The sequence below is a fragment of the Gymnoscopelus microlampas genome, assembly GCF_963454915.1.
Source record: "Gymnoscopelus microlampas genome assembly, chromosome: 4".
Taxonomy (NCBI): domain Eukaryota; kingdom Metazoa; phylum Chordata; class Actinopteri; order Myctophiformes; family Myctophidae; genus Gymnoscopelus; species Gymnoscopelus microlampas.
Genome location: NC_139941.1, coordinates 40,244,816 through 40,272,545, shown reverse-complemented (window position 1 = coordinate 40,272,545; position 27,730 = coordinate 40,244,816). Strand labels below are relative to the sequence as shown.

Here is a 27,730-nt window from a genome sequence, read left to right as displayed (position 1 = left end):
AGCGCCGCTAAAAGATAAATCGGCCTCCTGGTGGCGCTATAATAGGGCAATGTTAAGAGGGTAGCGTTTGTTCTTCAACGTAGTGCGAATGTGCGTGCAAGTTCCACCGCAATCGGACGCTGCGTTCATGATTTGCGGCATTTTGTTCAAAACGGGCCACTCCTGCAAACCTGTTAGTCAATCAAGATGGAATATGAAAAATCAAACAGATCCATCTTGATCACATGACTATAGAGATCATGTGTTCCGATTTGCGTGAAATTTTGATAAAATCTGAAGGCTTATTCTCAAAATATGTGTTTTACATAAGTCGGCCACCTGGTGGCGCTATAAAAGGCTAATGTGGAAAAATACAGGGCATATATTTTTCCTTGGCCTCTAGGGAGTATGCGTGCAAAGTTTCATGCAGATCGGTGCAGTTACAGTTAAAAATGTGAATTGGCCTTTTATAGCGCCACCATGAGGCTGATTTGAAAAATTTCAAGTGCCATTTCTTCCTCGGCCTTGTGGGAATGTGCGTGTGAAATTTCACGGAAAGCGCAAGCTGCGTTCATGATTTGAGGCATTTAGTAAAAACAACTTTTGAAGCCAACCTTAGCCAATCAGGATGGAATATGGAAAATCAGACAGATCCGTGTTGATCACATGACTATAGCGATACTGTGTACTGATTTGCGTGATGTTTGGATAAAATCTGTAGGAGTAATATCAAAAAATGGGTTTTGCACAAATCGGCCTCCTGGTGGCGCTATAACAGGGCCATGTAAAAGAAAATGGGGCAGAGGTTCTGAATTGGCATCGCAGCGGCCGGGCCAACGGTGCCGGAGATTAGCTGTTCACAGACAGATGGACACACGGACACACACACGGACGGACGGGGGGTAAAACATACTCTCTCGCCATGCCTTTCGGCCTGGCGGAGACAATGAAAGAGGGATAGGCAGAGCTGCAGAGATGGGGGAGAGACATAAAGAGGGAGAGAGAGAGGCAGAGAAAGAGGGAGAGACAGCGGTAGAGAGGGGGGAGAGACATAAAGAGGGAGAGACATAGTGATAAGACTGGGGAGTAGGCAAAGGAAGAGACAGTGAGAGAAACATAGGCAATGAAAGAGGGATAGACAGAGCAGTAGACAGGGGGAGAGACAGACAAAGGGAGGGAGAGGGGGAGAGAGACAAAAGACGAAGGCAGAGATAGACAGGGACAAACAAGAGAGAGAGACAGTGATAGACAGACAGACTGAGAGAAAGTGAGGAATAGACAGGGAAGGGATATGCAGGGGATGAGAGACAGAGAAGAGAGGCAGAGAAAGAGGGATAGACACTAGACAGAGCAGTAGAGAGGAGGGAGAGACAGAAAGAGAGGGATAGACAGAGAGCCAAAGTACTATAGGGGAGGAGAGAGACAGACTGAGATAGAAAATATAGATATTGAGGGAATGAGAGAAACGGGGACAAAGACAGGAACAGAGAGATATGGACACAGAGAGACGAGAGCAAAAGAGAGCTAGAGACAGACACATTGAAGGAGAGGGATGGAGGGAGAAGGAGAGAAACAGGCAGAGAGAGCAACAGAGGCAGGAGAGAGAGAGAGAGAGAGAGAGAGAGAGAGAGAGAGAGAGAGAGAGAGACATAAACAGGAAGACAATAGGCAGAGAGAGAGAGGTAGAGAAATAAAGAGTGGAAGACTAAATTCATTGTGAAAATTCAAAATATGCTCCTCATTGACTTACATTGTACGGTGAAACAGCTCTCAAAGTCACTCTTTTAGCACATAAACCAACGCAAACAAAGTTGATTCAGACAATATAGAACATCACAAAACCCACTACTGTTTGTTTTTTAATACAAAATTCAACTTTCTGTCGACTCTTACTATTACTATATTCTCTTACTATATTTGAAGATCCGGATCCGGCTACGCGGATCCAGTCCGGGTTTTGTTCTTAATAAATATGGCAAAATCAACAGGAAGTTGACATTTTTGTGATGTTCTATACTGTCAGAATCAACTTTGTTTGCGCTAGTTTATGTGCTAAAAGAGTGACTTTGGCAGCTGTGTCACCGTACAATGTAAGTCAGTGAGGACTGGAGCATATTTTTAATTATCAATTTCTAATGATTTCTTGTCCACCTTTGGAGTTACATCATGGCAAGGTAACTACACAACCCAAACCTCTACCAAAGTGGTCTTGCCCTTTAAGAAAGTGTGACGAGAGAAAGACTCAGAGAGAGTGCTAGAGAGAGAGAGAGAGAGAGAGAGAGAGAGACAGGCAGAGAAAGAAAGAGAGATATAGACTGTAAGGGTGATAGAGAGAGAGGAAGCGATTGAGGGAGACAGAGATGGAGAGAGAGACAGTGAGAGGGATAGACAGAGAGAGAGAGAGAGGGGATAGACAGTTTGAGACAGAGAGGGTGAGAGAGACAGATTGAGAGCGATAGACAGAGAGAGAAGAACTAGAGGGCAGGAGAGACAGACAGATAGAAAAAAATGAGACATTGGGGAGAGAGAAATGGGGACAAAGACAGCGAAAGAGTGAGAGAGACAGACAGTGAGAAAGGGATAGAGAGCAATAGACACAGAGAGTGATAGACACAAAGAGGCACAAAGGGAGAGAGACACCAATAGACAGGCAGAGAGACTGACAGAGAGGCAGAGAGAGATAGACAGATAGAAACAGGAGAAAGAGAGACAAAAGGAGGGATAGAGATAGATCTAGAGGGAAGGAGAGACAGACTGAGCTATTTAAAAAAAAGAGATTTAGGGAGAGAAACATGGACAATTACAGAGAAAGAGAGACATAGAGAGAGACAGACAGACGAGTGTGTGAGGGATAGAGAGCAATAGACAGAGTGAGAGAGAGAGAGACCGGCAGAGAAAGTGGGATAGCGAGAGAAAGAACTAGAGGGGAGTAGAAGGACAGAAATTTGAGGCAGATTGAGGCAGACAGATAAATGTGTACAAAGACAGAGAGAGAGAGAGAGAGAGAGAGGGGGGGGGGGGGGGAGAGACACAGGGAGAGAGATAGACAGGCAGAGGCAGATTGAGGCAGACAGATAAATGTGTACAAAGACAGAAAGAGAGACAGAGAGAGAGAGAGAGGGAGAGACACGCAGGGAGAGAGATAGACAGGCAGAGGCAGAGAGAGAGAGAGAAACAGGCAGAGGAAGAGAGATAGACACAGAGACAAAGAACTAGAGGGGAGGAGAGACAAACTGAGGTAGAAAAATGAGAGATTGAGGGAGAGGGAGAAACAGGGACAAAGACAGAGAGAGACATAGAGGGGGCAAGAGAGAGAAAGAAAAAGAGAAGACAAAATGGTCTGTGTTGAAAAGGGGTGATGGAGAGACAGAACAGAGAGAGAGAGAGAGAGAGAGAGAGAGCAAGAGGGATAGACAGGGAGACAGCAAGAGAGAGAGACAGTAAGAGAGAGTGAGACAGGGAGAGGGATAGATAGATTGAGAAGGATAGAGAGCACTAGACAGAGGGATAGACAGAGTGAGAGACAGGCAGGCAGAGAAAGAGGGATAGACAGAACAAGCAGTAGACAGATTGAGACAAATAACTATAGGGGAGGAGAGAGACATTCTGAGAGAGACAAAATGAGAGACTGAGGGAGGGAGAGAAACTGGGACAGAGAAAGAGACAGAAAGAAAAGGGATAGACAAAATGGTTAGCATTGGGAGGTCATACTGGTAACAGTCTGAAATGTGCATGTTTGAATGTAGTACGTGTGTGCATATGCCTATCAGTAGCGCTAATGTGAATGCATACACAAATTCATATGTATTTGAGACAATCGGACTGAATTGATTGATTGAATACTTTATTAACAGTTTGCAAAAAAAGTACAGAGGTACAGTTATACAACGATGCTAAAAGGACAACACAAAAAGCCCTGAGGGCTTGTTTCCATTGTGGTCCTATGAAAGGAATGAGAGACAGAGATAGTCTACAAGGACATTGAGAGACTCAGAGAGAGAGAGAGAGAGAGAGAGAGAGAGAGAGGAGAGAGGAGTTGAAACAAAGATAGGGACATACAGAACTAGAGACAGAGACAAAACAGTCACACTGGTAACATTCCCTGAATTGTGCGTGCATGGTTGCATGTCTGTATATGTCACGCATGTTAGTGTGTATGTATACATGGGTGTGTGTGTGTGTGTGTGTGTGTGTGTGTGTGTGTGTGTGTGAGAGAGAGAGAGAGAGAGAGAGAGAGAGCGAGAGAGCTGAAAAAGAGAGTAAAAGAAAGAGAGAGGGAAAAATGGACATGGAGAGAGACAGAGTGGGAGAGGCAGAAAAAAAAGGAACAGAAAGAGACTGAGAGAGAGCGTGAGAGAGAGGGAGTAGACATTTGAATGCACACAGTACTGTGAGTGTTCATAACCACAGATGTGGTGACCTCATCAGAAAAAAATGCACTGAGTCCTATTGCTCTGGAGGAGTTAACGGGTCACACAGCAAAATTAATGATCATTAATATCAAGCCAGTGTTGAATAACAGGAAGTTCTCACCACTCATCAACCTTTACTGTTATAGTGCAAATCTTGGTATACATCCAGTCCATGAAATTAATCACCATTAATATTAATCTATGGCAGGAAGTCTTCGTCAGATTTCAAACTGTATGCAGGATATAGCGGCTGGTTCTCAAAGTGAGGTCCTGGGACGTCCTTAGGGGTCCTTGAGGGGGTTCCAGGGGGGTCCCACTCCCCACCAAAATGAGGAACTGTTTTAAACACCTATTTTATTTTTCAACGATTAGAAAATCGCAGAACTTTATAGATGTTCTCTTATGGGGGTCCCTGGCACAAAATGTTTTCAAATGGGGTCCGCAGCCCAATACATATCAATTTGGCATGAAAATGACATGATAATGTTTGAGAACCACATGGATATACTATAGGGATATGCTACTATATAGTAAACTGTTTCTCAATGTCGGGTCCAAATTGGCCCTTATGGGTCTGGATCTTCACGGGTCCATTTGGTTTTGATTGATTGAATACTTTATTAGAAGTTTGTTGAAAAAAGCACATGAAAGTACAGTTCAATACAAGGTCAGCTAATAGGAATTAAACAAGTATGACCAAAGTCATAATAAAGCCGCATGTGCCAGGCTTTTTTGGCCCCAATCTTTTCATAGACCTGATTACTTGTTTTTTGGATTGCTTGTTTCTCTCGCCAAACCTGGCAACATTTAGCGTCGCAAATTAACGCTCTAAAGTTTTTTATATAAGTGGTGGCAACATTTTGTGACACCACACGGGTCTTCCCAACAATAGCTAAGATTGAAGTCAGTGTGAACATGGGCAAATAATAACTTAATAGGCAAACTAGGTCTAATGAAGCACGCTAGCATTTAGGCTAACCCTCCTGGGCTGAAGCTGTCTCCCTTTCTCTCTCTCTCTGCTGTGTAACTCCGTGCGTTGCCTTGTTGTGATGTTCGTCCATGCTGGCCCCTAATATGGTGTGCTTCAGGGTGGATAGACCTAACTAACAATGAGGATCGTTCTGATTGGTTCCCTTCCCAACTAGTCCCTCAAAAAGAGTAATTCTGATTGGATCTCTTCTCCATTCGTCCCGCCCTAACATTTTCGTCTCGTCTAATTCGTTGACTAACGTGTCCATTACATTTTCGTCTCCCCATTGGCTTAAAAGGGGAGCTTAAAAACAGGGAAGTGTGATGGACAGCCAGGACAGCCAATGACACTCAGGTGTCGACACTTTTTACTCAGGTGTCGGAAAGAGACTGGTGCTGTTTACAGAGCCGCTCGCTAGCGCATGCGGCTAAAAACCCAAGAAAGCCATTGGCTTGTTTCCATTGGGGTCCTTTGTACTCAATTCATAGTGAGTTCCATTTGTTCCATTTGAACCATTTGGTTCCATTTGTACATTCTCAGAGTTAAATAAACACTGAAGATTTTACAGTGCAGATTGGGGTCGCAGTATCAAATGGGGGTCCACTGGCCTAATGGTTATCAAACTGGGGGTCCTTGAAATTATAAGGGTTTGGAATCAGTGTAATATATATAGCGCTTGCACCCTAGCAGAAGGGGAGGTTAGACTGAGCCTGTAGAAAGAGGCAGCAAGAGAGGAGGGAGGAGAAAGAGAGGCAAGCAGTGAAGCTGTGCTTTAGAAGCCCAAGGAGGGTAGAAAATAGACGAAAAACTAGAGATCTTCGTAGGAAAACAATTTTCTCGTAGGTTTCACGACAATATGAGTTTTACTCCTTGCCTATTAACCCATTCAGTCCGGGAACGCATCTACAAATGTCTTCTAAATCCGTTTTTCAGGTTTCTGAAAAACGTATGTTGCTATAATATCAGTGGTTCTCAAACCTTTTCATGTCAAGGATCCCCAAAATTATATGTATTTGGCTGCGGGCCCCCATCTCAAAATTTGTTGTTCCAGGGACCCCCCAAGAAGCAAAGATTTGAGTTAAAAATGTTTGCTAAGATTTGCACACATTTTCAAGATTTTAAAAAAAATAGCAGATCTACAAGCTCATAGCGCAGCACTCAGTGCCACGCTATGAGCTTGTATATCTGCTATTTTTGAATAGCCAAAGTATAAAATAATGGTTAAAGTGGTTAAACGGATGCATAAAAGCCTAATAATACTTTGTCATACGACAATGTGACTACGCCAAAAAAAAATGTAACACCTATTTTATTTTTCAACTATTCGAAAATCGCAGCGCTTGGAGATCTGCTACTTTCAAAGATCTTGACAGATGTCCCTGGCACAGAATGTGTTCAAATGGGGTCCGCAGCCCAATACATTTCAATTTGGGGGTCCTTGAGATGAAAATGTTTTGAGAACCACAGGGATATAGCACTGTTTCTAAATGTCGCGTCTGGGGACCATTTGTTCCATTTGTACATGCCAAATGGGCCCTTATGGGTCTGGATCGTCACGGCTCCAAATGGTTCCATTTGTACACTCTCACGAGTTAAATAAACACTGAAGATTTGACAGTGTAGATTGGGGCCGCAGTATCAAATGGGGGTCCACGGCCTAATGCTTATCAAACTGGGGGTCCTTGAAATTAAAAAGGTGTAGAATCACTGGGATATAGCGCTTGCACCCTTGCAGAAAGACAGGCTCTGCTTCATTACATTAGGTCTTGTCTAGCCCAGACAAGTCTGAACACACAGCTTTGGGTTGGGGGGGGGGTTCTTCTGTGCTCTGAAGGATGGCCTCGGGTCAGCCAGTTCACCCAGGCTATGGGACTAATCTCAGTGGGGGTGGGCTGTATCTCTGATTCCTGTTGGGGCAGCCCCATCGTCTGATTCTACCCCAGGTGTCAGATCCTTCCCAGGCAGGGACGGGCTAGGCCGCATGTGTATGCTCACTCACGAATGCATTGTTATATAGTCTCATCCTGTGAGATATAGTGATGTGGGATGTTTTCCTTCCAAAGTTGCATATATTCAGTATTCGTTTCGGAGGTGGAAATCCATCAGTTGACATACATGAAAGTATTCTTGAAATTGTGGCCTATTTGTCTACGGTATGTGTAGTCACTCAGATTGGCATTTGCCAAAGTATACGGAATATATACAGTATATATACAGGGTGTATCTGTGTCACAAGAGATTTATTTGGCTATTCAAAAATAGCAGATATACAAGCTCATAGCGCGGCATCTTGATTTTTTTTTTTCCCAAAAAAATGTTTTAGAAAACATTTTAAAGAATCGCCTCAGGTCTTAATGGGCTAAGGCCACTAGTATATATCTGACATGTCACTTTCTTCAAGTTTATAACACAAAAAATAATATTGACTTGAATTATGCTACTACATTGATACGGAGTGTAAAACTCATCTGCAGTATAAGCTTATTTTTATTTGTTCCATGTGCTTTAGATTAGAACATTAGTCAAAGATTTATACATAAAAAAAGTTGGGCTCCATATACTGCAACTCCTATTTTAAGAGCGCGCAAATACACCACCCTCTGGATCTCTACAACTGACGCCATTTCACAGAAATTCCAGACAACTGGCGCCGACTAGCTCTGCCTCCAAGACGGACATGAGGAATAGGACACACCCTTGGTATGCTATGGTTGCTTGTGAACGGTAGAAACGAAGCTTGCGAGGGAAAAAAAGCCGATCTGCAAGCTCACACAAGGCGTCGGGTACGACGCCCTTGTGAGCTTGTAGATCTGCTATTTTTTCGTAGCGCCACACCGTCGTACGACGGAGTATAAATTGGGCATTACGCTCTCTCTACCAAATGCTGCAGTCTCTCTCAAACTCACAGCCTCTTAAAAATTCATTTACACAACCAACCATTTTCGCTTCAGCTTCTTCCCTAAAACCGTTTTGTTTTTCTCTAAGTTGAACTGAACCCCCTCTGCATTTCATTGTGCGCTCACTCTCTCCCTCTCTCTCTCTCCTATTTTTAAAACACATGCATTGAGGAAAATACTCGGAGGCACCAGCAAGGCGAGCTACAGCTCTCTCTTTTTCCAAGCGCTGGTTCCTGATCCTCCTCTTTGTTGTGGTCTATGCATGCCTGCTCTAGTCACATGACTGCGTTTCTATGGCAACTCGGGTTTGAGTAATCATTTGCGTTACGACCTTTATTCCCTTGAGGAAAGGGGAGGGGGAGGTTAGACTGAGCCTGTAGAAAGAGGCAGCAGCAAGAGAGGAGGGAAGAGAAAGAGAGGCAAGCAGTGGAGCTGTGCTTTAGAAGCCCAAGGAGGGTAGAAAATAGACGAAAAACCAAAGATCTTCGAAGGAAAAAATGTTCTATAGGTTTCACGACAATATGGAGGTTTACTCCTTGCTTATTACATACAGTATTTCGCCCCTATCATTAGTCTTTCTATCCATTGTCGCAAAAGAGAATAAAAGCCTAATTATACTTTGTTATACGACAATGTGGCTCGCCAAAAATAACAGCAATTTATTTTCAGTTTATTTTCAGCAAGCGACACTGCTTTACGATGAAGTATGAATTAGGCTTAATGAGGGAACAAGACAAAGAGACCAACCGCCAGGCTGCAGCAAAAACAGCCTGTGAATGTTGTTCTGGGCTATGAGGTTCATCTTTAATACCAATGTCTTTGGAGTTCTGCCTCACTAGCTAGTTGAGGAGAACCAGTTTGGGTAGAGAGAGAGAGAGAGAGAGAGAGAGAGAGAGAGAGAGAGAGAGAGAGAGAGAGAGAGAGAGAGAGAGAGAGAGAGAGAGAGAGAGAGAGAGAGAGAGAGAGAGAGCAAGAGAGAGAGCAAGAGAGAGAGAGAGAGAGAGAGAGAGAGAGAGGGTATGTATGTTTCATAAGGGCCTGTCCACACCCCCTCTTCATGCTGCTCTGAGGGGAAAGCTCCACACTGCCACATGTGCAAGTCTCAGCAGAAACACATTCTGTATGTTCCTGTTTCTTGCTCTCCTGACTACGTTGTCATGGTTACCGAGCTAGTCCACCACGGCAAGGCAGAGCTACTCTCTCCCTCCCTCCCTCCCTCTCTCTCCCTCCCTCCTTCTCCACTGTTGGGTGATTCAACTCATCAGTTGGGTTGTGTCTTGTCTATCTCATCTCCTCGCCAGTTTATCCCACCAAATATCCTAAATGGAGTTTCTCCGTGTTGCAGCCCAATTTGGTTTCAATTTAGAGAAATGGAATAATTGTACAGTGTGTGGTTGCACGTGTGGTTGCGTGTGCGTGTGTGTGTGTATGTTTGTGTGCGCGTGTGTGAGACTGGGGTGTGTCTTACCAGCAGAGTGGGGGTGATCCGGCACTGACAGGAGGTGGGCTCGACTGGGGGGTTGGTGATAGACACTATGGGGGTTGTGTGATGGAGGTAGCTCTAGCTCTGGCTGCTTCCAGGTGCCTGTGAGTGGGGCTGAATATGAATGAGGGGGCCCCAGTTCTCCAGAGATGGCGGTTGGGGAAGGAGCTACTAAACCAGAGACCAGTGGAGCCTGCCTGGTTGAGAGGCCCCCACAAGCTGCTGACAGGAGCTGCAGCTAGCCATCACGTTAATTAGCGCTTTTACTCTAGCAGCGCCGAATAGGGGGAGTGGGTTAGAGGGATGTGGGGGTGGTATATGACTCATAGACACAGTATGGTTTATTCATGATGGAGGAAGGGGTTTGTGTGCGAGTGCTGTCTGTGTGTGTGTGTGTGTGTGTGTGTGTGTGTGTGTGTGTGTGTGTGTGTGTGTGTGTGTGTGTGTGTGTGTGTGTGTGTGTGTGTGTGTGCGCGCGCGCGTGTGGCGTGCGTGCGTGTGGCGTGCGTGCGTGCGTGCGTGCATGCATGCATGAGAGAGAGAGAGAGAGAGAGCAAAGAGAGCACAAGAAAAAGGGAGAAAAAAAGAGGGAGTCGACAGTAGTGTGTGTGTGTGTGTGTGTGTGCGTATGTGCGTGCGTCCTCACGTACACGGCTACACGCGCATGTGTGTTGCCTTCGTGGATCACTGATTGGCACCAAGCCAAGATATTATGTCTTGAACATAATACCAGCCATTCATTGTCATTTTAACCCCCCCAAAAATCTGCAATTTTACAAAGCATGCGTTTAAAATAAATACTGTTATAAACTGTTATTTTGAGCTGAGCAATTATCTAAATTTAAAATGTACACATTTAACAACATGAATCAGAGTTCTGTTTTTCTTTCTTTTCCTACGCTGTTCATTTCTGCTTGTATCTAATGCTACCAACATATTATCGATCGCAGGCTTTTGAGGCCTGTCTGGGAAGCGTCAGCCTGATGAAATGGGTTAAGGGTTCCTCTCTGCTTCGTGACCTGACCTTGTCTCCTCAGCTCCGGCTCCTGACAGTGATCCTCAGCCCCCGAGGGAGGACCCACTGGATCAATAGATTGGACTTTTACCCACACCAATCACCATGGACTCCATAGCCTAGGTCAAGAGCCAGGGAAGAAGAAGAGGTATGGTGATAACAATAATTATGCTAGAAACAGGGGCGGCTTTCCTCCTTGGTTCGACATGGTGTTGTTGCTTCGTTCCACGTTTACCTGTTTCATGTCAAAATGGGAATAGAGAATTGGAAAAGAAGGTGTGTGTGTGGATGTTTGTCTTTCTGTGTTTGGGTACATTACAGCTACGCAATTGTCTAATTGCATCCTCTTATCATTAGTGACAACCGTGACCTCTGTTATTGGCATATCTGCATTTCGCCTGCACCACAGAGCCTGCACTGCACAAGCCATAGCATTTTTCGCACAAGACTGGCATGGCCCATGCCTCATAAATACAAACACAATCTATCCTACACCTCCTGACTGCAGGACAGGACTCCACACATATCTACCCGCGGAGCATAGCCCATTTGCATACATATTAAAGTGACGCCTCAGAAAAAAGGAAGAGAGAGAGAAGGGGGGGGGGGGGGGGGGGGGGTGCAGGGAGGGAGGGAGGGAGATAGAGAGGGAGGGAGGGAGAAAAGAGAGCGGGTATATGCAAACAAGGCTTTCATCTAATATGCAAGACCCGGCATTGCTCCAGCATAAATCTGCATCTGTGCTCAGGCAAGAGAGCGGAGCCCATTTGACAGTAAATGGGCTCGGGATGGCTGTCAGATGCACAGGGGAACACTGTGTTACCCTACAGAGCATGGGGCTATTGATCAGTATGGCATGTCAAATATACCAAGTACTGCAGAGTAACAATAGTCGAACCTAAGCAAAAAAAACTATGGTCCGGATTAGACAAAAGTGACTAATAGGGGATTGAGAAGAGCATGCTTGGAAATGTGAAATATTCACACTTAACACGGACATGCTGGCACAGCATTAATGTGTTGAAAATTACTACAAATGTCCCTTGTCTCAAATGAAGTTAAACACGTCGAATATGGCACGTCCTGTTTTAGAGCGTTCTCATTGAAACCCTCGCTGAAACTTATGTGATACAGCCAAAAGTAGTTTAGCGAACGTTAAGTATTAACGCAACAAAGTGCTCAAGTAAAACTTTACTTACTGTCTTCAGATTTTGGAGTGCTGCCATAAGCTCTGGGTTTCCCCTAACTCTGTGAGTATTTCATGTTGGACACCCTTGAACTCCCTTTCCTGTTTTCCTGCCTGAGCATGTCGCATTGAAGCACGCCATTCTGTCTGTACAGGTGATCTTACGTACAGGAAATGGAAACTCTGAGTGTGTGCATGTGTGCGTGCTCTTGCGTGAGTTTGAGTGTGTGTATGTGTGTGTGTGTGTGTGTGTGTGTGTGTGTGTGTGTGTGTGTGTGTGTGTGTGTGTGTGTGTGTGTGTGTGTGTGTGTGTGTGTGTGTGTGTGTGTGTGTGCATGCATGTGTGCAAGTTCATGCATGTGGGTGTGTTGGGATGGGGGGGGGCTGAAACAGGATATGTCGGGAATAACACAAAGCACAAAAAGTGTCACATGATCTGAAACACAGGGTTGATTTATTTGGCTTCAGAAAGAATCTGTTGCATGTGGTTTGGAGGAGAGAATGTTTTCCTTCTTTGCTCTCAGTGTGCTCAGACACAACACATGGAAACATTTTCTGAGAGGCCGTGGGTCTGTGAAGAGAGAAAAAAAAAAGCTCCAGACATTTTATTTCTTTTCCCTCTTTTCATTGCTTTTTTTGGGACTTTTTTTTTCTGTAACTGATTGAATTACATACATCTGTTTGCCATATGTAGAAGTATTTCCCTAATAAATATTTGTGATGTATTCCAGGTTACAATGTACGTTAATTAGTCATCATGTAAATAATTCAGTTTCACGGAAAGAGACACAACTTTAGGAGTGGTATGCGAGGTTGTAGCCTCTTTGCAGGTTTCACACGAAGCATGGGTGCAGGGGACGTATCAATGGACATCCTATTTACAGCCTCCATTTCAATCTGTAATAAATACACTTCCACTCACAAGAGACAGTTGCATGTCTGCTCTATTGTCTGCCATAAATATGCTGGAAGGGTTGGTTAAATATTGATAACACCAATTTTCTGCATCCCCCAACACCCCCACCCCATACTCCAACTGCCCCACCCCCTCTCCCCACCACCCCCACCACTACCACCACCACCATCACACGCGTTCACACACACACACACACACACACACACACACACACACACACACACACACACACACACACACACACACACACACACACACACACACACACACACACACACACACACACACACACACACACACACACACACACACACACACACACACACACACACACACACACACACACACACCCTCCCTCTCTCTCCATCTATCTCCCGGTTATTTCACCCTCACAGCAACCTTGCTTATGCATATTGCATATGTAAATAAAGCACCCCGGCTCTGAAGTAATTGTGTGCATCTTCAGAACCACATATCTCAGTTTTGTATTTAAGAGGGAACACCGTGGAAGGCCTAAATTCTTTGTTTATAGTTGTGATTCCTCTCTGCTGTTACACCCCAAAACTCTAAAAGACTTTTCAAAGTACAATCTAAAGTACCACAGGCACAATTATTTTTTAGGGTTGAGGATGACTCAGTTCAGTGGTGGTGACTGGTTTGTCTAATGGTAAAGCAAAATAAGCTGCATTGGTAATATACTTGACCATGGTTATTATAATTAAACCCATATGAAATTCAATAACTCAATAACTCTCCCATATATGGTGTTGTCACGTGCACTTGAGGCCAGGCACATTACAATTTTAAAAATACAAGTCATTTATGACAATCCTCACTTGAGAAACAATTCCAAATTTAATTTGATATGTCCTTGAAATTGATTTTCATTGCATTAACTAATTTTCCCTGTTTTGAGCTGAGTTGAATGGGAGGGCTAGTACTGTTGACCAATGAGTGTCCAGCAATGTTGCCACACCCAGTCAGTCTCTGTGTTGAGAATATGGTCTATACATTTAGAGTTACACCACGAGTTACTCCTTACTTACTATTATATACTTACTATAATGTCTTAACGATCCAAAAATTCTAACCAACATAGTGGAAATGAAAAAACGAATGCAAAAATACATTAAAATAAAAATCTGATAAGTGTATCTTAACATACACTTATCAGATTTACTTAACATCAAGTAGGCTATTATACGTTTGAGGTTTGTTGGCTATTACGTTTGAGGTTTGTTGTTTTTTCATGAGAGCATGAAAGTAGAAGGCAGAAGGCTACAGTATTTTTTTAACACATGCTTATGTACGCAGAACATCCTAAAACATAATCCACCAACAGTTTTTTTTTTTCACTTATTGACTTTGGAAACATGATGTTATTTAGGACATCTTCTGAAAATTGAACAAAATACAAACTTAAACGACATACCTCAATTGTTGTATTGACATTAGAAATAATACCTCAGTAAATACAACTTGCAATTTGCATACTACTATAGCCCTGCGTAATGGCATTCACACTAAATTCCTGGGAGGGCCAACATTAGCAGACTTGCCATGCTTGTAGCCGTGCCATTTTGTACACTTGTAGCCATGCCAGGGTACAGTATTACCAGGGCATGGAAACCATAATAGTGGTTGTCCTCCTGATTCACCTATTTGGCAGGAAATCAAAGTCACATCCAGGTGTTGAGTGTGATGTCAGCCATCTGTGTGTTTACACACAAACAGATGTGTGGCATGGATGACAGATCATCCCTCAACAAAGAGCACTTACCTCGCAGATTTGAGTGCAATGACAGTTTTTCCATGATCTGTGGGAGTCCTAATGACATCATACTCAGGTGCAGTCAGACAATGTACTAATAATAATGTGTGTGTGCGTGTGCGTGTGCGTGCGCGTGCGCGTGTGCGTGCATACAAGCACACATGTGTGTGTAAGTGCAAAACTCAAGACTGCATTACACTGACATGTTTTAAATTGCCTCTTCTAGAACTTGTGTTGTTGTTTTGTATACATTATTTTTGTATGACAATATAGTGCAGTTTAGTGTATTCTATTGTACAGAGTAACCTATTCACTATTCCAGTGAAACTTTCTTTACTAGTGCACCCCTGCTCCAATATTCTTTCAGCTGAGTACCCCCTTCACAAGGGCATATAATTGTATAGCACAGGGGTCTTCAACAGGGGGTCCGGGACCCCTAGGGGGTCCTCAGGTTTACTACAGGGGGTCCGCCAAATCTTTGTGCGATAAGTTTTTTTTTTTTACCTTAACCACTTGAACCCTAGCATCCCTTTTCTGATGAGAACTTTAGCCAAAAATAGCAGATCTACAAGCTCACAACGCCTCGATCGGCTATTTTTGGCAAAGAGGTTTAGGTGTAGAGGGAAAAAAATAGTAGACCACGTAAACACAAGTTGAATCTGAAACACAATTTTATACAATATAGAGGGGGTCCCTGCTTCATCTCTCTCTCAGCTAGGGGGTCCTTGGGCTGAACACGTTGAAGACCCCTGGTATAGCACATTTCAACAACAAGGCAATTCAATGTGCTTTACACAGAACATCAAGCAAAGGAGACACCATTATAAAATGACATTAGGATGCATACAACTAAATAAAAATAACAAATACAATAGAGTGCCGAAGAGAAAGAAAAAGAAAAAAAGAACAGTAGCTCAATCAAAGGCAGCGGCAAACAGAAAGGTCTTTAGTTGTGTTTTAAAATAAATAAGAGTGGCAGCAGACCTGCATTTTTCTGGGAGTTTGGCGCAAAAAAAACCTAAATGCTGCTTCCCCACGTTTATTTTAGATTTTAGGGACAGAAAGCAGACCTTTCCCAGATGACCTGAGAGATCTGGATAGTTCATGATATTGCACAAGATCAGAAAAGAATTCACAGCATAAAACATTCTTCGTGATTTTGACACATTTTTGGTGTTTCTTTATTTTGTCCACTAATCTATTTGTCTTGTTTCTGCTTAAATATTTGAAAAATCTTCTGCCACAAGCTGGCAACCTGTTTTTTTTCTTTGCTGGGTGGCATATATTTAAATTATTTATGAATGTGGAATAAATTGTTCATTTACAATATCAGACACACAAAAAAGGGGAAAAAAACTTTCCGAGTTTAGTTTTGGGGTGGAGTACCCCAAAGTACCCCTAGGGGTACCAGTACCCCATTTGAGAAGCACTGCTCTATTCTAGTACATCTGTTTCTATTCTGTTCTTCTGTTTTCTGTTCTATTCTGTCCATTTCTATTCTGTGCTGTTGGATTCTACTCTATTCTATTCTATTCTATATATCAGTGGTTCTCAAAGTGGGGTCCAGGGACTCTCAGGGTTCCTTGAGGGGGTTCTAAATTGACCCTTACAAGTCTGTAACTCTGACAGTATACAAATGGACGGGTCCATTTGGTTCCATTTGTATACTGTCATAGTTAAGGGGGGTCCTTGAAATTTAAAAGTTTGAGAAACACTGCATACACTGACAGTTTTCTGGGCACTAAAGAACGTGTAGAAGAACTAGAACCTATTTTGTGAAATGCAGCATGTCCACTCCTATGTGCATCCTGAATGAGGCTAGTAGTGATATTTGCTTATAACAGAAGCGCCGCCTCCTTCCTATTGGACGATGTGTATTTGAGGGCGTGGCGAGGAAAGATGAGAGTTGCAAATCCATGCCCTTACTGGGAAGACATGGAGCGCTATGAGCACAGTCTACACGAATCGAGTAGAAATCTCAGCTAAACATTTAAACATTTCTTCAAATAGGAATAACTATTTTAACAGAGTAAGAAGAGAGACGCAGGGTGGCCTATTCGAGGATGGAGTGTGCATTCGAGGCACAGAATCTGATCTCCATTTCTCTGAGGAAAATCCAAAGCTCCAGGACGCAGAGAGGAGGCATCAAGCTCCACAAGAACTTACTGGTAACGTACGTACTTCGAAACGCCCGGCAGTTCTACATGAGCAAAGACTTTATGCAAACGCAGCGGGCACATCATCAACAATACGAGGACGTAACGGCGACCCGAGAAAAGCCAGATTACCTAGAATTGACGGGGAGCTTCACGGAGTTGGCCGATGACTTCTACTGCAACTTTAGCGGCGCCGAGTCGTCGGACTCCTGCTCCTGGCACTGCGGAGCGCACCAGCCCAACGGCCACCCTGGACCCGCAGAGGCGACGCACCACCAGGACGCGGCGCTGAGCGACTCGAACATCATGCTGTCGGAAGCCTGCTGGAGTTGTGGACTCGGGACAGGTGGTAAGTCCCAAGAGGACTTGTCTCCGCAGTGTGGAGACAAGTCCTCGTGGGACTTACCTGTCCCGCACAGCACGCAACAAGCTAACCAAAAGACTGTCCTGGACTTGGACACGCATGTGGTGACCACGGTCACCAATGGATACTTCCACTCAGACTGTTGCGCGCCGCCACCGAAGCAGCAGCACCCGCAGCACGCCGCACAGGCTTACTGCAAGAAGCGAAAGATTGACTCAAGTTATCATCTTGTTGACCCAGAGTTTTACTGGCCAGACTTAGGGCCATGGCCGAGTAATAAAAGGCTGAGGACTGAAGACGAGTCACATGCCGATCACTCGGAACAGTTGGACACAACAAACATCTCCAACCTGATCTCGGTGTTGGGTTCAGGTGGACTAACTGAGTTTATGAGTTGGCAGAACAACACGGACCTTGAGCAAATATTCTCTGCTCAGACAATTTGTTTGAGACATACGTTGTTATCTGGCAGTGCTTGGACCAGAGCTATTGAAGCGTTTTGATTTGTGTTTGTTTTATCATGCATTATTGTTTCGTTATTTTGTTTCCTTTCAAATAAATCATGACACGACTGTAATTCCCTCTCTGTTCTGTGATTGAAAATTGTTAATGAAAATGTGATACATAGACTGAGTGAGCATACATACCCATTGAGCATTACTTTTGCACATGAACACTTACTCTGCCTGCGCATCACATTATATCGCCACATAACTCTACAGATCAATAAACAATACCTCTCATTTAAACCTTGTCTCATTGTGAGCTCTATATGCTTCGTTAGGACATTGGAGTGTGTATTTGATTTGTATTTTTCCAAAGAATATCAGTTATTTATTGCTGTTTTTCCAGAGAGATGTTGGACGAGCTCCATCATGTGGCTAGTGGAGAACTGTACAGCCCCATGCACCAAATCGACTCTCGTATTGCAAAGTGTATTATTCATATCAGGGCCTTATTCTTTCTTTTTTAATCAATAAAAACGATGTTGTTTTAAGATTGATGAATTATTGGCTATAAATGGCAAACATGTTTCACTGTGGAATTCATGGTTTTCATTTATCACAATAAAGGGGGAATTAAGCTAAAGGAGAAATGTCTTCATTTTTTGGGGGGGGTTTGTGTGTGTGTGTGTGTGTGTGTGTGTGTGTGTGTGTGTGTGTGCGTACGTGCGTGCGTGCGTGCTTGTGTGTGTGCGTGCGTGCCCGTGTGTGTGTGCAGTGGTGTAAAGTAACTAAGTACATGTACTTAAGTGCAATTTTATAAGTTCATTTTATGAAAACTTTAACTAGTTACTAGTTACTATTATTACAAAACACACTAACCACTTCAGCCCATTTCAACCATTTGAAAATAGCCAATCTACAAGCTCACAATGCGTTGCTGCTATTTTCTAAATATTTTAAATACATTTTGAACATTCTGCACAATGTGTACTTTTACTTTAGATACTTTAAGTACATTTTGATGCCGATACTTTTGTACTTTTACTCAAGTAGCTACATTTTGAATACGGGACTTCTACTTGCAACATAGTGTATATCGACATTGCAGTATTGATACTTTTACTAAAGTAAAACATGTGAATATTTCTTCCATCACCACTGTGTGTGTGACATGATTTGAAATGGCGCGCGCACAAACACACACACACACACACACACACACACGCACACGCACACGCACACGCACACGGTTATTTGGATTGATATCTATGTGAGTGTTGTGTGGAGTTCAGCTGTGTGTCCCGTAAAGTCCAGAGGGGGGCGGAAAGCTGACAAACTCCTCTCAGTTCAATGCTTTAGCTTCTATTTAGTGCTTGTCCTTGAGACATGACAGCCCGAGGGCTGTTTGTTTATTACCGTTTATTCTCAGGACAGTCAAAGCCCCACGAAGTGCATTTATCTGACTCAAAATGTTGGGTCTTCTCGTGAGAACGGCGGTGAGTATTTATATATATTTTTTTGCTTCGCTGTATGTTGTGTGTATTTCTTTTATGCGCTAACTGGTAGCAGCATAAGCAGCTCGTTTGTTATTACGGTAGGTAGGACATAATGCTAGTACTGCGGATGGGAAGGGAAGGGGGTGGGGCACCATGTTGGGCAGCAGCACTACGGAGGCATGCTTTAGTTTGTACACTCCAAATTTGACCATCATTGCATGCTTTGATTTATATGGACGCTACTCACGCTAGCCTACTTAAGTAGCCATACGTATGACCATAGGGGTGGCGGGAGCTCCCTATCACCGTGTCACTCTAAGGTCATCTTCAACGGTGTCACTCCTAATGTCATTTTCAAAGGTTGACGTCTAAATCAGTTCTTCATCAGTTCAACGTGTCAACTTTACCAACAATGCTTCTAAAAGCATTGTGGGCCAGCAGTGCATAGCGTCAAGGCTCTCGTGTGTGTGTGTTTGTTTTATATTAGCTTTCATTCCAAAAGGTTCAGGAAGTGTACCAAGTTTTCTATTTATAAACTGGCCGTGTTGTTAACGCCAGGTGGCCCAAACAAGTGTATGAATAAGTTGTTTTGGTGTCAAGTGACTGTCTGTAGCCATAAAGTTTCTTAGAGTGGAGTTAGCCACAACAACAATCAACTCTAAGATCCGATGTTTTGTTTTTTGGAATCTAGAGTTGCAATACCAACCCTTGACACAGAGCCCATACATCCAAACGTCCTTTCTGATTAAACTCTCCAACATTGCAGCTGTATGGAAAGCTTGAATTATTCTTTCTATCTGCAAAGGTTTTGTTTTAAGAGTTGCTTGCAGGTAGAGTAGAGTGTGCAGTTCTATGCAAGGGTTGCATGTATGCATTGCCTTAAAAAAGACATTTGAATTTAGTCCATCAATCAGCTTTGGGGTAATCATTTAATATTCCAACCACACTAATGTTATTAATAACCATTAACGATACGTTTTTTATATTTAAATACTGGTCCATATATCAATTTATTTTAATTATATGGACATTATTTTAAAAAGCCAGTGATGCTACAGGTAGCAAAATGGAACTGCCCAGTGCAGTGATGACATCATTAGTGGAGGAAGTGTTTAAATGAAAACTAGATCAATATTTGCTATGCTCTGGAAGCCTCTCTCTCACTACTACAGTGAAAGGTTAAATTATATGTATGTTGATGATATAAATATCCTTTGTTTATAGGGGGTTTAGGTGAGTTTACCAGGGTGGACTTCCTCTGCTCATGACATCACAACTGAATGTTTGAGGCGGGGCAGATTTAGCTGTTCAAACACCTTTTTCCTACATTTATAAAACATATTTATTGTTTATGGGAATGCCAAATTTCTTTCAGAAACGCTATATAAACCCATTGTAACTTGAAACTCTATTTTAACCATATAGATTCATTGAAAACACCTGTCCTTGGTTTTGGTGACTGATATTGTCCTTCTAATGTGTGAGGGGGCCGTGTTTTACTTTTTTCATTTATTTTTTATAATTTCTTTGGGAAAAGAATGAATGAAAAAAGTAAGTGAAAAAACACAGCTCCCTCTCGTATTAGAAGGACAATATCAGTTACCAGAACCAAGGACGGATGTTTTTGATCAATCTATCATGGTTAAAATTGAGTTTCAAGTTACAATGGGTTTATATAGGAAGAGGGCATGTCTGATAAAATGAATATCAAATATCTAAATACTGAATCAAGCTACTTAAAAACTGTCTGGGGCGTTCACTAAAGCCAGGGTAGACGTTAAAATGAAACGCATTGTTTGAAAGTGAAATATCCCTTTCACACGGTTTGTATTGACACTCATTCAAAAAGTGAAATTTGACCAAAGTGCTGTCGGGCATATCATAACACCTTTCTAGTATTACCTTGTTGCACACACTGTTGCTATGATACATAATCTGTTGTGTCCGCTTCAGTCATGAGAGCTACATGTAGACTGACTAAGATGTTTTTCAGCTGAGGCCGGGCATGGTGAAGCCCTCTCGAATGGTCAACCCAGTAACACACATCCCAAAGAGGAGCCAGACCCTTGTGCCCCAGCATCTTCAGCAGGATGATCTTCCTAAATTGCCCGTCCCACCCTTGCGGCAGACATGTGAGCGATACTTGGCCATGCTGGAGCCCATCGTCAGTGAGGAGGAGATGGAAGAAACCCGACAATTGGTGGAGGAGTTCCTTAAGGGTGGTGTAGGGGAGAGGCTACAGAAAGGCCTGGAGAGACGAGCACAGAAGGCAGACAACTGGGTATTCAAAGATATTATTTTGCTATTATTTTTTAAAACCATGATAAAAGTAAAAAACAAACATATGGGTGCTAATAAAACAGTAGTCTTGATTACAGACCAGCAGGACCAGGGTCCAGGCTGAAACACATTGCCTAGACAAAGAGCCTTAGACTGTTCCTCATTATGACTGTTGCAAGATCTTTCATAATCAGTTTGATTACGCAAAGGGCCAATTCTTTCCCACTGAGATGTCTGGTTAATTGAACAGTGGTCACAGTGATGAACGTGTTAATCAAATGCATGCAACCCAAAGCAATCACATGCATTTGATGTTGGAAGCTGTTGCATGGCAGTACAATGCAAGATCCATTTTCAGAAAGAAATATCGGCACATAACGTTTGTTGCTTTAGACGGCTATAAAACCTGGCTACATGTATAAATAATGTTTTATTTATATAGCAGTCGGCTTTCTTAGACCCAAGGTCGCTTCACAATGAAATAAAAAACACAAAATGCGTAGATGATGTATACAGTACAGAGAATGATGACTTAAAGCCAAGAAGTATTAAGCAATAGAAAGACAAGTAAAACATGATATGTGACAATGAGATGACATAAAACTGGTAATCATTAAATATTTTGGGCCCTCGTTTGGTCTTCTCCTACGCACCTGTCGCCTTTGTAGGTGTGCAAAAGACTTGCTTTTTAATCATTAAATAGTAAAACTCTAAAGAAATGAGAAGCAGAAGTAGTCTGTGTAGGTGGGTTAAGTTTGGGTATGAGCATGGTAAGGTTAGATGAAGCGATGTAGCTGAAGTATGCCTAAATATTTATACATGTGCATCAAATGACCAGAATCCCAAAGCTGACGGGCATAATAATACCCTCTAATGCAGTAGTTATTTAAAGGCTGTGCATTCACTGGGACAAAGCCTGGACTCAATATCATGGAAGGCAACTTAGAGGTGTGCACAGTTGAGCCGCAGCAGCAGCAAGCTTATGCTCTGCCGTACGATGGTGTCACGCACCAAACATAGAAGATCTACAAGCTATGTTTTACCGGTCCGCAACGCGTTCTGAGCTTGTAGATCGGCTATGTTCGACATGCGACAGCATTGTACGATGAAGTAAAAGTCAGGCTTCAGAGGCACAACTAATAATGAGAGTTGTTAAGTTTCTGTAACCTGATCAGAACAATCCTGGATCCTGAACCAGTGGTTGTCCAGAAACACTGCCTGACTGCCCTGTTGTATTTATAATGCCCTGTACTCTGTATGTTGTGTTTTCTGCAGCTGTCAGAGTGGTGGATGCAGTCAGCCTATCTGGACTGTCGCATGCCTGTGGCGGTCTACACCAGTCCTGGGGTCGTCCTGCCGCGCATGCACTTCCAGGATCGCCAAGGACAGATAAGGTGAGCATCCGGCTACCACAGTCCACTGTATCTAAAGGGCCCGTTATACTTAGTTGCGTATGAGCGGGTGTTGCGTACCAAAAATAGCAGATCTACAAGCTCACATGTTGTCGCACTGCGACACGTTGTGAGCTTGTAGATCGGCGATGTTTCGGTGTGCGACACCGGCGCACAACTAAGTTATTTAAATCCTCCTTATGACCAGCCACCAAAATAAAGTGCAGTGTGGTTTTAATAAGTCATGTTTATTTTCTGCCCAGTACAATAATTACAACCATTCTGTGTCTAAGTATAAGACCTGCAATAAAGCTACATTTGGTACTGTAGTTCACTGTATAGATACAGTCTCCAGCTGACCTTTACACAGACTTTTCCTCCTCTCGCTGGCTATTTTTGGGACTTTGGCTGCGTGTAGCATTGCTCAGCTTTTTTTTTTGTGGACTACTGTGACCCATGGGATATACAGTGAACATTGTGGCCCCATGAAGAAATACTCCTACCTTATATTACAGCTGTCAGAGGTCTGTAGTTCAAGGATAGGCTATTTCTCATTGTCAGTCAGAGGCACTGTTACGTTAATACGGCATAATCTTTATCAGTAGATCAGTATTCCATTTGTTGGCCACTGATTATTGAATATTGTATTATTTGCAGATCTTTTAGCGCATGGTATTGTATGAATATTATGGCTCCAAAACTGACCATTGCGGTTAGAACTCCAGACTCACTCCCAATCTTCCGCCATAGTCTGAAGACTCACCTTTTCAAACTCCACCTTAGCCTGTAGCACTTGCCCTAGCCTTGACGACCTTGCAGGCTTATGCAAACAAAGGCTAAAAATGTAACTTAGATAGCATGTTATGTAGACAGATGCCGTGTCAGTTGTAGACCTGGCATCCTATAGTGTGTGTATAGTTTCAATATACAGATCATTTATTTCAATATTATACTGCTTAGACCACACATGGGCAACATACGGCCCGGGGGCCGGACCCGGCCCTTTGACCATCTTAATCCGGCCCGCCAAGTCCTCAAAGAAAAACAAAATGACCCCCACCAAAAACGTACATTCTAAAAGGCTGCCATATGTTAATGGTTTTCAGAAAAACTTATTTAACTACTCCAATTAATAGTAATTCATATGTACCATTTTGAGTACTACCTGCATTCCTCCATCCGTGTGTACTCAAATGTTTTATTATTATTTAACAGTGAAACAGTCAACCTTGAGTCCATATTTATAACACTATGCAATGCGTTTGATCAGTGACCTGAGTGGTGCATATCAGATAAGATGCTGTATAAATTTATAGGCTCATTTAAAAGTTGATACGGCATTGACGTGGATTGTTTTATGCAAGTCATCTTTTATTGTAAGGCCAGAGCACAGAGTGATACAGAAAAGAAAAATTAACAGAACAATTTTCAGTTACAACATTTTGTAACTGAAAATGATTGTTGTGAAAGCAAGTACCTTATCGTAAAGTAGTGTGGCATCAAGGCATGTCTACCAAATCCATGTAGTTTTAACATAATTTAGCACTATATGTTTCAAGTTTCAATTGTACAATGTGTGGCCCCTCACTCACTTTATGGAAGTCAGTATGGCCCCCTGGAAAGAAATTTTGCCCACCCCTGGCTTAGACTGTAAATCGCTCTGGATTAAGAGCGTCTGCTAAATGCCGTAATTGTAATTGTATATTCCTATGAAATAAGAGAAAAGGCCACCATCAACTGTATCAATAATACAATAATTCTTCCTCTGTAGATTTGCTGCAAAGCTGATTGCAGGAGTATTGGATTTTAAGAAAATGATTGACACGTGAGTTTCAGTGAAAATGTGTTTTTATATATAATCACTCAAATTTGATCTTAATGTCAACAGAAATATTATGATGAATGTTATTTTCAATTATTGCTTTATAAGCCTGAATATGTATCGTGGACTAAAACTGTGTTGCAGTAACACCTTGCCTGTGGAATACTTGGGTGGCAAACCGCTGTGCATGGACCAGTATTACCAGATCCTGTCCTCCTGCCGAATCCCCGGACCAAAGAGAGATACCGTAGTTAATCACATCATTGGAAATTCACCTTCGGCTACCATCACCGTGGTACACAATTTCCAGGTACTCTAGATGGTGCTGTTTTTCTCCTGTTTTATCCTATACAAAATGCCAGCAGCACATTTTAGACTTAGAGGAACTGTGGCCAGCAAGTCTAATTTCTAATTGGTCGGCAAGCGACAATGTCTTCCGACGAAATATATATTAAATTTGCCCTTACATTCCATTAATATTGGTTTCAGTGCCTCGTTGACTAGTTACTTAAATCATCCTCATATGGGTTTGCCCCTCCAGTTCTTTATACTAGAAGTGTACAATAGCCAAGGATCCCGGCTGACAGTGGACCAGATTTCCATGCAACTTGAGAAGATCTGGAACTCCTCTCTGCAGACCAACAAGGAGCCGATTGGCATCCTGACATCCCAGCACCGCAACACGTGGGGCAAGGCCTATAACAACCTTCTGAAGGGTGAGGCTGGAGAGAAGCAGAAAGCAATCATAAATCCGTAGAAGTTTTGCATATTGGATTATGGTTATGATGCTTATGTTTTTTCTCTCTAGATAAAACAAATAAGGACTCTGTCCGTGCCATCCAGAAAAGTATCTTCACAGTGTGTCTGGATGCACCAATGCCACGTGTGTCAGATAACTTGTATCGAAGTCGTGTGGCTGCCCAGGTACTGCATGGGGGAGGGGCTCGCTGGAACAGTGGCAACCGTTGGTTTGACAAAACATTGCAGGTATGTTCAAGACATCCATACGTTTGAAGCTACCGGTATATGGAATTACCCATTGAAAATATGCAGTTAAGCCCTATATACTTCTCAGGGGCTGGGATCCCCCCAGTAAATTCAACCCTGCATAGGTTTGAAACTTCATAGAACATTCTATATATTTGTGAATCATCCTCAGTTCATCATTGGTGAAGATGGGACATGTGGACTGGTGTATGAACATGCTGCTTCTGAAGGGCCGCCCATCGTGTTTCTCATTGATTATGTTGTCAACTTCATGTAAGGTTCATTTATTGGTTACAACAACCTTTATCCTTTACACCAGTACCTGGTGAACTGGGCCTATTTATTTCCATTTTTTAAATATCTTTTCTATAGGCAGAAACCTGAAATGAAGCGCTCTCCCATGATTCCCCTGGGCATGCCAGCGAAGCTGCGATTTAACATTACTCCTGAGATTAAGAGGGACATTGAAAATGCCAAACAAAACATGAATATGTAAGTATAGAAGGGGTTATGATGTTAATTATGTTTGTCAAATCGAAATTACATTTGTGCGTAACCCAATCTTTTATTTTCTTTATTAGGATGGTACAGGACTTGGATGTGAATGTGCTCCAGTTTTCTCATTTTGGAAGAACTTTCCTACGAGAGCATAAGATGAGTGCTGATGGATTTGTACAAATGGCTCTTCAGCTTGCCTACTTCAGGTGAGTTTTCTTTTTTTAAGTTTTTTTTTCTATTCGATATATTCTTTGTGTATCGCAATCAGATATTCACTGTTACTATTTTTCACTTTCAGGATGTATAAAGTTTGCTGCCCCACGTATGAGACAGCGTCCTTGCGAATGTTCAAATATGGTCGAACAGATGTGATCCACTCGACTACCATGGATTCATTTAAGTTTGTCCAGGCCATGGAAGACCCAGCCAAACCGGTAAAACCACTCTTGCGGCCTGGATGTGACATTTATATGAGTGTATATTTGGCTGGACAATAAGTATTTAGTTCGTCCTCACTTTCCAACAGATCACAGAGAAAGTAGTCCTGCTACAGAACGCTGTTCAGACTCACAGGGAGAATACATCCAAAGTAAGAACTGATGCCTCATCGTTATTCAAATCTCCATAGTGATAATGTCTATTCATTTATTCATATATTCTTGTATTCATTGTTATTGTTTTGCTCCGTTTCTGACCAGGCAATTCATGGGCAAGCCATTGACAGACATCTTCTTGGGTTGAAGCTGCAGGGTATTATAGACCTGACCTCTATGCCTGAGATATTCATGGATACTTCCTATGCTGTGGCTCAGCATTACAACCTCTTGACCAGTCAGGTAATGTGTAAAACGGTTACAAATTCAATGGGACAGTATTATTGCTATAGTGTATTATTGTAACCCTGACGAAGACTTCATCGGTCAGTACACGTTGGCCATATGTTTTCGATGATGCAGGCTTTTAAACTTCTTTTGTACTGACAAAAGGGAGTGCCATTATATATATATTTTTGCAGTCCATTGCATTATTTTATTATTATTGTATTGGTATTGTACTTGGGAAATGATCATCCATGTCTCTGTGATGTCTAGGTTGGTTCTAAGACAGACTGTGCGATGTGCTTTGGTCCGATGGTGCCAGATGGCTATGGCGTGTGTTACAACCCAATGGATGATCACATCAACATCGCAATCACTGCCTTCAACAGCTGCGAGGAGACCCATGCCGCCAGGTTTTCCAGAGCTGTAGAGGATGCTCTGTTGGACATGAGGGCTCTCCTGGAGGACAGAGACAAGGCCAAGCAGTGAGCCCACACAGCGGCCTGGCATGGGGGTTGACCCGCCGGGCTGTGTAGAAGGTGCAACTGAACTTGCAACGGAGGCAGTGGCAGAGAGCCACGTTGCCATAAACTTGTTACAGGGACAACTGAAATGCACATTGCACTGCGTGCGTTGGACTTGGGGGAATGTATATCAAGAGGCTAATAAGAAGTACATAGTGTGTAAAGCACTGTCAAAGCACTGCCATCTTGACAGAAACTATATATATTTTATTATTGTTGAACTGAATTGTTTTGCATTATATGATATTATTAAAGAGTATTATTAAATTGATTTGACAGAGGTTTTTTGTTAAATTTTTTGCCGTATTGTACAGATTTC

The 27,730-nt window shown here is 42.7% G+C and overlaps 2 protein-coding genes across 2 annotated transcripts; both read left to right on the top strand.

Moving 5' to 3' along the window:
- Positions 1–16,561: 16,561 nt before the first annotated feature.
- ier5l (immediate early response 5-like) lies at positions 16,562–18,245 on the top strand. The gene has a single exon (XM_084054841.1). It carries the CDS (start codon positions 16,693–16,695, stop codon positions 17,650–17,652), a length of 960 nt encoding a protein of 319 aa, XP_083910967.1. The 5' UTR covers positions 16,562–16,692; the 3' UTR covers positions 17,653–18,245.
- A 684-nt stretch (positions 18,246–18,929) lies between these two features.
- Positions 18,930–27,688, top strand: LOC311044561 (carnitine O-acetyltransferase). Its single transcript, XM_084056244.1, has 14 exons — positions 18,930–19,091; positions 21,085–21,372; positions 22,647–22,765; positions 24,534–24,587; positions 24,729–24,894; positions 25,126–25,300; positions 25,393–25,571; positions 25,744–25,844; positions 25,944–26,063; positions 26,153–26,275; positions 26,368–26,503; positions 26,596–26,658; positions 26,768–26,905; positions 27,161–27,688. The coding sequence occupies exons 1-14, from the start codon at positions 19,065–19,067 to the stop codon at positions 27,374–27,376; spliced, it is 1,905 nt and encodes a 634-aa protein (XP_083912370.1). The 5' UTR covers positions 18,930–19,064; the 3' UTR covers positions 27,377–27,688.
- Positions 27,689–27,730: the final 42 nt, after the last annotated feature.

Excerpts from the sequence above, each read along its gene's own strand:
- ier5l (XM_084054841.1), top strand. The coding sequence starts at position 16,693 with ATGGAGTGTGCATTCGAGGCACAGAATCTGATCTCCATTTCTCTGAGG.
- LOC311044561 (XM_084056244.1), top strand. The coding sequence starts at position 19,065 with ATGTTGGGTCTTCTCGTGAGAACGGCG. Across the intron at positions 19,092-21,084 it reads GTCTTCTCGTGAGAACGGCG|CTGAGGCCGGGCATGGTGAA; the intron begins GTGAGTATTTAT and ends GATGTTTTTCAG. Across the intron at positions 21,373-22,646 it reads CACAGAAGGCAGACAACTGG|CTGTCAGAGTGGTGGATGCA; the intron begins GTATTCAAAGAT and ends TGTTTTCTGCAG.